This window comes from Prenolepis imparis, unplaced genomic scaffold (assembly GCF_030444845.1).
Source record: "Prenolepis imparis isolate NDT839.2.m4 unplaced genomic scaffold, iyPreImpa1.0 SCAF_1, whole genome shotgun sequence".
Classification (NCBI taxonomy): Eukaryota; Metazoa; Arthropoda; class Insecta; order Hymenoptera; family Formicidae; genus Prenolepis; species Prenolepis imparis.
The window spans coordinates 27,656,167-27,668,687 of record NW_028141159.1 but is presented as its reverse complement, the minus strand read 5'-3'; the positions used below and the strand labels follow the sequence as shown (position 1 = coordinate 27,668,687).

The 12,521-nt window shown below is 34.9% G+C and overlaps 1 protein-coding gene across 1 annotated transcript; it reads right to left on the bottom strand.

The window, feature by feature from the left end:
• Nucleotides 1-281: 281 nt before the first annotated feature.
• LOC145939115 (uncharacterized) lies at nt 282-1,252 on the bottom strand. The gene is made up of 4 exons (XM_083043277.1): nt 1,209-1,252; nt 957-1,153; nt 815-858; nt 282-670 (listed from the first exon to the last, which is right to left on the bottom strand). The coding sequence occupies exons 1-4, from the start codon at nt 1,250-1,252 to the stop codon at nt 611-613; spliced, it is 345 nt and encodes a 114-aa protein (XP_082899403.1). The 3' UTR covers nt 282-610.
• Nucleotides 1,253-12,521: the final 11,269 nt, after the last annotated feature.

Sequence of the window (12,521 nt, the reverse complement as noted above, 5' to 3'; positions counted from 1 at the left end):
AACTCTGGACCCCCGAGTGGGCTGTCTCTTCTCGCTGCACGCTTATCATCGCTCGAATTGGCTGATTTTCTTTAATTTATTTCTCATTAATTATTGAGAAAATCGCAAAATGGTAGAAGACTTTTTTACTCAGTTTAACCTACTCTACCTGCAACTGACGGATGGTTCGCGAATTATGGGACACCCTGTATATATATTGTATATATATATATATATATATATTGTATATATATATATATAAATTAATATATATAAATTAATACTGTTTTTTTGTCGTTTAATATAAAACATTTCTGACAATAGTCTTTTCTATAAATTGAGTTCCTCATCCAATATCTCAACAATATCCCGGTTAACAAAATCTTGATTAAGCAATCTGTGATCAGTAATCACTCATTGCTGTATCGTATGTGTATTTGTGTTTATGATTTCGGTGCTCACTTAATTTGGTTTTTAAAAATCTTTTAAAATCTTTAGTTTGTTCAACAGAGGATGCGTCACAATCGGTACACGATATTTTGTACACGACATTTTTATGGAAGTATCTATGTAACGTGTCTTTGTATACTTTGATGAACCGATTTAATTTATTAAATCCCGTATACCTATGTCAATTTTGTATTTGTTCCCTTAAGTAAACGACCAAATCGTTCTGAGAGTGTTGAGACATCTATATGGAATGTTGAAAAAAGAAGCTTATGAAAAAACGTTGCCCAAATAGCCTTTTTCATATCTTGTATAGAGTTACTATTGCGACGTATTGCAAGGCCATAATATGTAGTCAATTCTTCAATTAGTTTACCAGTTGATTTACCTTTTCCGCCGAGGCCCTTTTTTCTTTCTTTGCAGCTACGCAATCTAGAACCCATGTGTTTTTGTATGTGATTTACACATTCTTTTTTTGTTAACATTATGCGAAATAAACTGTACAATTTTGTTATAAGTTGTTGAATCACCATCGCCTATGTAATTTACATATTTCGCTTTGTGTAAGTTTTCAGCTCTCTTAAACATTTCGACGATGGCATCAGATTCCATTTCACCTGCGGTGCCGCTATGATTTGAGTCGCATTTATCAGCGTGATCCTCCTTCCAAATTTCATATTCTTCTGTAACAACTTTTTTTTCCACAGTGTACATGTCTTGCAGTATGCTAATTTAACATAAATATCGAGGATTTTTTTGGAGTAGTAGCCGATAATACTTACTACACCATGTAAAGAGCTAAAAACACGTTTACGCCAAGAGCCATCGTCGGAAACGGAATATTTGATTATTTTTTCCACATTTTTTGGTAATTATTTTTTTTTCTTCGCCAGGTTTTATTAATAATACATTTTTAATACATTATGTAGCTTGGCAAATTTGCTTTATTATAATCGCAAATAATTCGCAAAATAATTAAAAAATCGGGCGCAACAAGCCCATGCATGCAGAAAACTTTTCTGCTTCAGCTAATGATATTTCCAATAATTCCATTGTAAATATAAATCGACGAATTTCATATGCATTTTTGATTGCTGGGCACGAGGAAATTTTTTTTAGCTCGCACGAGTTGCATTTTAGCACAATTTTAAATCCAACTTCTCGTCGATTAGTTTCATAAAATTTCACCTTACACTTGACGAATTGACTTATTGCTACGAAAACTGTTTAGAAATTAAAAATTCTATAGCTAATTGTTTGGTCTAATTTTATATAATTGCCGATGCTGTTCTGCTTTTATGAAAAGAAATGCTAATATTTAGATTTAGATTTTCTTTCTCTATTTGATACCGATTAACCAGATTTGGCCTGCATTGTTTCCTATCAACCCTCTTTTCCGACTACATGTCTTTTATTTCTTTGATTCATAATAATACAACACAAAAAAACAGAAATAAAAAAACTCGAATAATTAACATGAGGCGAAACGTAAATATATTTCGCTCCTCTTTGTATACGATCTCAATATAATACAAACAGGTTTACCAATCGAAATATATATTAAAAATGAATTAAAAGGAAGTGTCAGAAAGGTTACATTAAGTTTTCGTTGCTATGGATAATTCCACTGTTTAGCGCAGTCAACTTCACGTCAAGTGCTATAGACACAACTTTATGGGAAAGGATAAGCTTAGCCAATTTTACAGATTTTTTTCTGATACTTTTGAAAGAATATTTTTGAAATGTGTATCTTTCGAAATAATAAGTAATAACTAAAAATTCGAATTTTTGAAAATTTTGCATTGATATATCCCCTTAAAGTTACAAATCTATATAAATTATTGATGATTAATAATTCAATAAATAATAAAAGGAAATTATCGGATAGTTTAGTAAAAGATGACAGAAGAGAAAAAAGATATAAGTACTAATAAAGTAAGAGTAAGGAGAGTTATCTCGATAGTGTAGAAAGAAAAAAGTTGATCACGGAAAATGTTCCCTATATAGCCAGGTTACCAAATGGAATAACTTGGACCATTTCGTTGCCATTTTAAATATTCATATATGCATCTTAGTTATGTTAAGTAATTAGAATTAGTAAGTGTGTAATGTTTGATTGATATATTGCAATTTTAATAATATATTTTGAAAAGAGTATACATTTAATTACAATTTTATTTGTAATCGCAATAATATTTGGTTTTGAAGAAAATTATAGAATTTGCTTTAATATAAACTTTAACTAAATTTTTAGCTTTTATAACCTAACTTTATTTATATGTTAATGTTAATCCTTTTGTGCTTTCTAAAATATTCAGTTTTGAGATAAAGGGCACAGATAATAAAAAAAACTTTACTTTTCGAAGAATTAATTAATGAAAAAATTTCACTTTTTGTTACAAAAGTTTTATACTTTATTTGTTATACTTGGATAAGTCTTAATTTATGATAAAACTTGGCTTGAAAATTAAAGAACGATGTGATCATATAAATAGTCCAAAACTGACTGACTTTTAAAAAAGATGTTTAAAGATGATAATGTCGAATCCGTTAGAATAGACGATCAACGATAAACGCTTCGATTAGCTGAGCCGAGCTCTGGTCGAAGGTGCGAGGTACACGTGATGAGACGAGCGAATATGTTAATAAAAGCATAAAAAAACACTCAACACTAGCGATCGATGTACCGCGACGTTGCACTGAGTTGATGAGAACTTTATTTATAGATTGTTTTATAGATCGAAACAAATAAAGCACATCAAAATGACAGCGATTTCACTCAGCAATTATGCAAATAATTAAAATATATTGATCACCGCCATTTTAGGGACGTAATTAAGGGAATCCCTCAACTGTTTGTATTATCGACAAAATTACTATTTTCGTATTTCTAGTCGCATTAATTTGACAGAATTAAAAATGCTCCTCCATGATTGCAATATATACATTAATGATCTCAGGAAACTCCGGTTTCATATGGAAAATGAGAAATAATTACAAAATTACAGTTTCCCTTATCTATTTTTATCTTAATATGGCGTCTCAAATTGCAGATGAGCTGTCAACTCATCATAATATTATATAAAAGCTGCTTCATATAAAAAGTGTACACTTTGTATGAACGTAGAAACAAGTTTCCTGAGATTGAAGTACACGAGAAAACACTGTTATTTTCTAAATCTAGATTAGAAATCTAATATAACAATATAGTTTGTATTACGATTCATTAGTAGAGCAAAAAACAGCAGTACATATTTGCGTTCAAACCTATAATAGTATTGGATGTAGCAAAAAGTGACTTAATGTGTGCAATATATACATACATTTCTAATACATATTTGATCTGCGATGATTGATAATATGAAATTTAAAATGTCAGTAATTACTCTAAGAGTCAGTCGTAATTATCGATATTTTTAATTTTAAAATGAGGACGCTACTATTTCGGCGGAGTTCGCTGAGGGATCCCCTTAACGTCGCTGAAAACTAATTAAATTTGTAGAACGCGAAATAATGATATAAATGATAAGACAACCAGCGAAATGAATGAATGAATGAATGAATGACAATGATAATTTTATATATGTTTTTGTGAATTGCATCGAATGAAATCGTTCGTTGAGTATTAGCGCAAAAAATCTGATGTAAGTGGACAGAGTGGGTTATTGCCATTTATTTCTGATCTGCTGGCGTTATAAGTAATTCGATGGACCAGCGATTCCAGAAGCAATCGAGCATGTAACGGAGAAGTTGCCAGCGTGACGTTGAAACGTCGGTTAGCGAAAGTTCTGGAATAACAATCAAAGACTTGTTGACGAAGAAATGAGCGGGTGTAAGTGCGTTGACATCGGCCGAATCGTCGGAAAGAGCGCAGAGCGGACACGAATTTAAGATCGCTTTCACTTGTGTGAGGAGTGTGCTGAACTTCTCATAAGTAATCACGATGTCGTCAAGAATGCATCAAAGATGAAATTTCGTTGATTTCACCGCTATTCATTTACCTTTGAAGTGTGAGATGAAGGAAGGATTAAATTTCTTTTAGAAGTTTATTTGCACATAATGCGATTACACGCTATCACTTATATCGATCGATGCCTAGAGTCATTAGCAGGATTAACCAATCAGAAAGTCGTATGTTTAATTGACTAATAAACAATGTGTCCAATTGAATGCTACTTTCGGTCTTCAGAGTGTATCAGAATCTGTCAATACATCTTTTCGATGTTAATTGCGAAGACAAATGCGTTCGCCAACGTAAAAATGACGGTGTTCAAGTCTTGCTGTAGTTTGGGCCTAGCATAAAGATAGCCATTGAAAAGAATCTACTGGTTGCACGCGATGAGCCATTGAACACGCAGACTTGCAGCTTAGTTGTGACGCTAGATTCTCGGAGGACTGTGACGTGATGTGGAAGAAAGACTGAGACCTCGCCATGTCTGTGAAAAGCAGCTACTGACATCATGTGATTCAAAGCGGCGTATTTTGTCATGAATTCAGTGTAAAGTCGACCGAAGGACTTATCGCGGTAAATTTGTTGGCGAACTCGCTCAAGTAGGCGACCAGCTGAAGAACGGGAGTCCTCCTGACGCTTGTGAGCTGACCAAAATAATAAACGAACGATGTATCGTCCGGTCTTGTCGCGAGAATGCATGGCTAGAAAATGATCTTGTTTTTCTGGATTGAGTAACTGACGAATCACTCAACTTCTTCTTAAAGCTAAAACTCAAGCTCTTCGTTGAGATTTACGTCTTTTGAAGCGGAAGATGAGCACAGTTTGCTGAAACTTTGAAGTGTTAGTGTGAATGGGTCCAGAAACTATCCAGAGTGACATTTGTTGTCGACATTAAGCGATGGACACCTTTGACGGTCTTCGCTTGATGGATTCGACTAACAGAAATCCGTAAACGTCCGCTTCTGTCGATTGAATTAGGAATCGTGAAATTCGGATCGGCTGACGGCAGGCAAGATAAGTCCAGTATATAATTGCTATTGGATGGATGGAATACGGCCAGTGATCTTAGGAGGACGAATGCAGAAACAATAAATTCGATCGATACGTGGGCGTAGTTGCAGAGAAACGACGCCTCGAGTAGAGCTGACGTTGTGAGCGCTGACGCTGATGATCGACATTGAAGATACGTTGAGGATGGAGCAACTGCAAATAACTTCTGACCTGAGTCTTTTAATCCTTGATTTAACAGCGCACGAACGTTGTCACCGTACTCTTGATAATCGTCGCCACACAAGCCGTTGCGAGTAAAACCTGCGGACATTTAAATTAAGCAGCTGTGAGATGAGAGATAGTCCTGATAAACGCTCCCGATCCGCGCACTGGATATCGAAGCAATCGAGACAGTCTCCAGACTTATGGTCGTAGCAATGGAGGTGGATGCAGCTTTTCGATGGAGCAATGTGTGATGCTGACCTTTGCATTTTTAACATTCTTTCATAGTACGACATGCGCTGAGTCGATGTGATCAAAACATGTGATGAAAACAATTGAAGCAGAGATCCTGAGTAGCGAAACCATGTCGCTAATTGAGTGATTTTGACGCAAATTCCGAACATAATGCGATGTAATTAACAATACTATAGAAGAAACATTCAGAATTACTTACGACAACAGCGTGAACGCGAGAGCATTTCCGTGAGAGCATCAATGAGTTTCTCGTGATGATCTTAAAACTGTTCCTAATTGTTATCGAGAGATTGAATTCGAAATTCAGAATAAAGCGGTTAAGTTTATCATTCCAAAGCTTTTTTGTATTTTCAACGGTTCGAGTGATGCGACCGAAAATGTTTCTCAAACAGTCGACCCGAATGTTAACATCGTGCGACGAAGATTTGATAAAGATCACGAACAGTCTTTGTCTCACACTAATTTTCAACTGTCACTGATAATTGCAATAATTACAGATGCAGGTTAGCGATTTGCAATACTTCGAGATCGAACGCCGCGGGCGGATAAATGAGATGCTTTGTGAACATGAAGAATAACCGCTAAAAGAGCATAGAAGAACTTGAAATTGCGAAAAACATTCTAGATACAGCTTTAAGGACTAATATGTTTTTGCGTTGCGTTTCTGAAATAATTCAGTTTTAAGATAAAGAGCACAGATTAAAAAAAGAGAACACCACTTTTCGAAGCGTTAGAAGTTTGTAACGGTCTCTTTCGCGAGCGCAAGATAGCTCAGCATCAGAGTTCATGAAAGGATAAGATATGAAACGCCGGTGTGAATGTGTGTAAATCAAAGTATTTATTTAAAATTGTAATGTATGTACAGATGTAAACTGCACAGTACTTGTATATGTGTAAGCGTAGGTACGTATGTATGTCGGTGTATGTGCACGCATGTATAAATATGTGCGAATGCGTGCGTGCGTATGCGTGGACACATATAAATGCGTGCGGATGTACGCAGACGCGTGTATAAATGTATGGATACGTATTCTTAAGCGTGTGTACAAGTATGCCAGTGGACGAAAAAGCTCATCGAAGACACAGTATATACAATAGCGCAACTCTGGCAATTTCTGCGTGAACGAAAATAAACTGCACATGCGCGAACGAGGTATGTAACCAATCACGGTAGTGCTCTCTGTCTCACTCACTCTTCTTTATTATAATTTTCTCTCTCTTTTCATCTTATTGTATACACACTATTTTGGGTAAAGCAACTGACATATACTGTACATACACATACTGTACTTAAAACATATACTGTACTTATTCATTTATTTTGTTTTATATATATAGTGTATATAAGAAAAAGAAAAAATTTTAGCCATAAACATATAAAAAAGAATCTCTTTTCACCACTCAAAATAACACGATAATTAGTTCTACAATAGTGACGGCTTAAGCTCGGTAACTCAGTTTCCTAATTGGCAGAGGGGCGGGGTTCTTAATGCGGGGAATCGTATTCGGAGCTTCGGAGAGAAGGAGAGTCATTAAATCAGCAAATCGAAATACTTAAAATTTTAGATAACTATATTTCATATCAGAAAATGGATGGATGTTTCATATCACTAATTTACGGCCTCGTGACTCGGTAGATCCTCGACAATCGAGGTCTTACAAAACAATCGTGATTCGATATTTATCGCTACCGAGGGGAACATATCCCGTATTACATTTCAATCGAGGAGGCGAAGGGAGAACGACATCTCCAAATTACAATACTCAAATACTCGACACGAGACAATCAGAAGGACGAAACTCGATAACTAGACTAACATTTATATACAAAATTCTGGACTGTCGACTCGGTACGGCTCTCCACGGAGAGAGAGAGGCTGCGCAGTTCTTACGTTAATGGCGAATCTCGGTACGGGCCTCGCGTTTTGGACACTCCCGAGTGCTCGGTAACGAAAATAATAAACAGTAACATCGATAACAATCTTATCCGTTTTATTAAAACGCGAGTCCCCGCCGAGTTCGCTCTTACCGAGATTTCGAAGTGGTGGTCTTACAATTTACTGCGGTCCGTCGGTGTCTCACGTGGTTCGCACGCCGCCGTCTCGTCGAACAGTGTCTGACTCTGCGCCCGCGGTACGCCGGTAGCTGGCTCCTGCGGCGCTGCGCGCGCCGAGCTGATAATCGATCCTTGATCCTATTTCGACGCTAGTCGATCCTTGCGGGCCTCGTTGCCCCGGTAATTTCGAAACCGCTCTCGGTACGTTTCGGAATGTTGGAGCGGATAATATGGCTGCTCGCTGTACGTCCCGAATAACTGCGTCTCTCCTTCTCTAATGTTTGTCGACTTGCTGAGGGACTCGCCGAGAGGTGATCAGTCTCCGACGGTTCCGATTTCTTCGGGACGATGCCGGCGGCCCTATTGGAGTAGTCATCCCTGTCTCGAGATGTCGGTACCCTTTTATGTGCTCCTCCGCTTAGTTCCTTCCGCTATCCGAGGCTGTAAAACGTATTCGGCAGTAACGGGCCTTTGCTTATCTATTTCATTTATTTTACAATAAAGACCTTACTTGACCGTGCGTTATCCGGCGTCCCCGAACGCACCGCTTCCACCCAGGTCGTCCATTCTCGTTGCAGATTCGCCATCCCACGATGGCTGCTCCCTTCGGTACATTTGGGTCTTCTCCGACCACTCACTTCAACTCGGTAAATCTAAGATACTTAAATAACTAAAGGCGAGTCGACGAAGAAAAGTTCGTCGCTCGCCGACCAAAATTCGCCCTCTCTCAACCCTTCCTCGGCCGGGCCGTGCCGGCCCTGTGACGGGCGTAAAAACGTCACGTCACAAGTTTGACAAAGGCAAGTGATCTTGATTTATGCACAAATTCGCATGGTATATATATTTTAATACATTTTCCAGCTGCAATGATATTGTCTCAACTTTTCTGTGTTGTAAACGAACTTCAAGTTTTCCGTATAACCACATATATAATAATTTGCGCATGACTCCTAAACATACAAGATGCATATATTCCAAAGGTATATTGTTCACAAGATCAAAATCTGGTAGCTTTAAAATAGCTGAATGCCCAATATGATAATTTTCGTCCTTTCTTAAACGGAAATCTTTATTTGTTCGTAATTGTGCATTTGTTTCAGGAAAACACATTTTACCGTTAATGTAACTGCTTTCAATTATGCACTTTGTACAACTGGAATAACCATTATGTTCTTTTATTTGCAACACAAATGCTTTCGCTGGTGCATCGCATATAATAGAATGTAATGTACGTGGTATATTTCTGTTATTAATAGTAATTCCATCTTCGTGTTATATCTTTACTTCACCCACAAATTTTGCAAGAAATTCATTTGAATCTGATGGTTTATGTGTTCCATAATAAATATCAATAATAAAAATTAAAATATATTTATGTACACACATGTGCGCACATACGCACACATGCACACATAATTAATTCCAATTTTTCCAATCTTAACACTTACCAATTTTTGGCGATTTATTTTACCTTTAATTAACAATTTTTCTGTAAATCTTCAATATTTTCAATGGAAAAATTATTCATTTTATCTTGTTCCACTGTTTCGCCTTCTGTTCCTTGAGAGGAAGATATTTGAAGGTTTTGTAAAATATTATCTAATCTGTTATTCATAACATTTCCTAGTTCTTGCAAGGAACGTAGTTGATATCCTACGTCTACGAGTTTTCTAATTATGTAACATTGAAAATCAGAATTTGTTAAAATTACATAATAGTATATTAGTACATCGTAAAATAAAATAAATACACACGTTATATATTTATAAATGATAGTTTCATATTTACTTAAACCAGTATTACTTGCATTACGTTTAGCGCAAGGTTCGTCATGTAGATCATCAGATAAATTATCTTTATTACACGTATCTATAATTGAAAAATATATCAATATATATTTTTAAAAAAGCAATCCAATGTAAACACGAACTATCAGTAATATAACATCATCAATGCTATAATTTCTCGTGTAATACAATGTAACTAATAGCTAACATGCACATAATATGCATTATTACATTTATATTGTTGAATACGAAAATATAACATTGGTGTATAGTATTATTGTTAGTTGATGTTTATTTGATTTTTTAATTATAAATAATCTAAATTACCAGAAATGAAATCATTCCTTTTTCTTATTTCGCATACATTAGTCTCTGTAGACATTTTCAGTTCTTTTCCTTCCAAAGTAATTACAGCTTATTTTCTGAATGAACCAATCAATAATAATAATTAGTTATACACTTTTACATGTATTATATAAATATATGTACAATTTGTTTCATACTTACTTATACACTGTTTCTTGGATTTTTTCATCACATTTCTTTGATTTGTAAAATGTGTTACTTTTTATTTGCGGAATTTTGGGGTAATGAGATAACTGTATATTTTCTTGATCACTATTATTTTCATCACTGCTTGAGAGAATCTTTTTTGCTCTTGCTTTTCGAGATTTCTTGAAATCTTCTAGATCGTCGTTTTCTGAATTAATGTCCGACAAAATTTCAGCTTTTTTTAATTTTAATAATCCTTTGTCATATGTACCTAAATGGAAAATGTAATTGATGCTTAATAAGTATAACAAAAACAAGAAACTTATAACAAATGTTCAATGTATACAACCCAGACAGCACAAAGTTGTCTAAAAGATGACTAAAAGATGACATATTTTTTATAAAGATGTCTTTCAGTGAGAGCTTATAGTCAAAGAAAAAATGTCTAATAGACGACATATGTCCGACTAAAAGTCATCTTACAGCCTTAACTTATAAGATATCTAAAAGACATCTAATTTTAGACATCTTATAGTCGTCTTTTAAACGACATCTAATTGTAGACATCTTACCCAGATAGCACATGATATTCTGAGAATATTCTGAGAATATTCTAAAAATGTCACGTCCGATATACGTAGGATATACTCCATATATATTATAATGTGCTCAGAATATACTCAGAATATTCCTATGTCCGCAGGAACATTGTTCTCAAGATATCCTCAGAATATCGTCAATGATATTTTTAGAATATTCTCAGAATATTCTAGGAAATATGCTAACAATATTCCCTAGTATATTCTAATATTCGGCGTATATTCTCAGAATATCGTAGACGATATTCTGAAGATATCCAGAGAACAATGTAAGGGAGGACATCGGGATATCCTGAGTATCTTCTGAGTATATCCTATGTATATCGGACGTAAGATTATTAGAATATTCTCAGAATATATATATAATTTTTTTCTAAATACCCTGAAAACATTAAAAAATTAGAATAATTACGAAGTTCATAATGTAGGTTTTATAATATTATATTATACTGTAAGTCAGTTTACAGTTTTATGTATAAAATTATTTAAAAATAATCTCTTAATAATTACATATCACATATAATTGCACTTCTTTTTATACTTTATATAATTTTGTACCAAGTAACGCGAACAAAAGTGACGAACAAAGGAATAAAAAATATACCACTCAAAAGTCCAGCGTTTAAAACATAAAATATTAAACTTTTTACTTTGTTATAACAGTCAAGTAATTAAAACAAAAGAAAAAAACAGAAAATTAATTCTGCGCGTTTAGCGGAGCTTTTGAGCATCGCTCTTTGGCGTGAGCGAGCCAAATTTTGATTGGAGCTGACATTTCTTCCTCCGTTAAGTTCTGATAATGTTTTTTCAGCGCAGCTGAAACAATGTTATTTTAATAATCTAATTGATATATTTTAAATCATATATTAACTGCAAATTTTTACACTTCATAATTGATAATTCATAACTTACCAAGTATCATTTTGCATATCATTAGGTCTGAAAATACGTTTTTCTTCTTGCCCCCGACCCAGCTATAATAAACGGCAAGTTCGTTTGTAAATGTTTGTCGCATTATTTTTAAAGCGAAATTCTTCATATCGCGACCTCCTATGTTTGCCAACTCCTTAACCTGTTGTAACATAATGAATGTTATATATTTAAATAATCCTTATACACGCGCGCGCGCGCGTGTGTGTGTGTGTGTCTGTGTGTAAGGGCCACCGCACAAGCTTTTCCGTAACGCGTTACATTATGTTAAGTACTGACCTTAGATTTAAACTCGTACGTAATCTTAAACTTTAGTCAACGCACAAAGAAAATCGTTACGTTAAGTTACATTACGTTCCGGTCTACGATAACGATTTTTTTTGTGCGTTGACTAAAGTTTAAGATTATGTACTTTAAGTCTAAGGTCAATACTTAACGTAACGTAACGCATTAAAGCTTGTGCGGTGGCCCTAATTTTAATTTTGTCTAAAAATGATTACTCCATATTTTGTGGGGGATTTATATTTACCAATTTTTTTCTATATTTCTCATCCTCCTTGAGCTTATGTTCCAATTCTTGTAGAGCCGCTTCATCTTTCAATGGAAGGTTGTACCAAATGTCGATGGTTTCGATTTCTTCGAGACTTTGAGGTTGGCCATTTTTTTGTTCCGAAATGCACTCGAATTTTTCTAGTATTTTCTTTTGCCCTTCTTTTAGAGCTGTCACTTGCAGATTCAGAGAAATTAATTTCCGAGCGATGAATCGGTAATATTCTATAGGATCTATAATGTATAGAAAATGTTAAATATTA

Bases quoted from the DNA above. Each gene is read 5' to 3' on its own strand.
- LOC145939115 (XM_083043277.1), bottom strand. From the start codon at position 1,252: ATGGCTCTTGGCGTAAACGTGTTTTTAGCTCTTTACATGGTGTA. The intron at 1,154-1,208 runs GTAAGTATTATC...ATGTTAAATTAG, and splicing joins TTAGCTCTTTACATGGTGTA to CATACTGCAAGACATGTACA. The intron at 671-814 runs GTAAATCAACTG...CATTCCATATAG, and splicing joins AAAGGGCCTCGGCGGAAAAG to ATGTCTCAACACTCTCAGAA.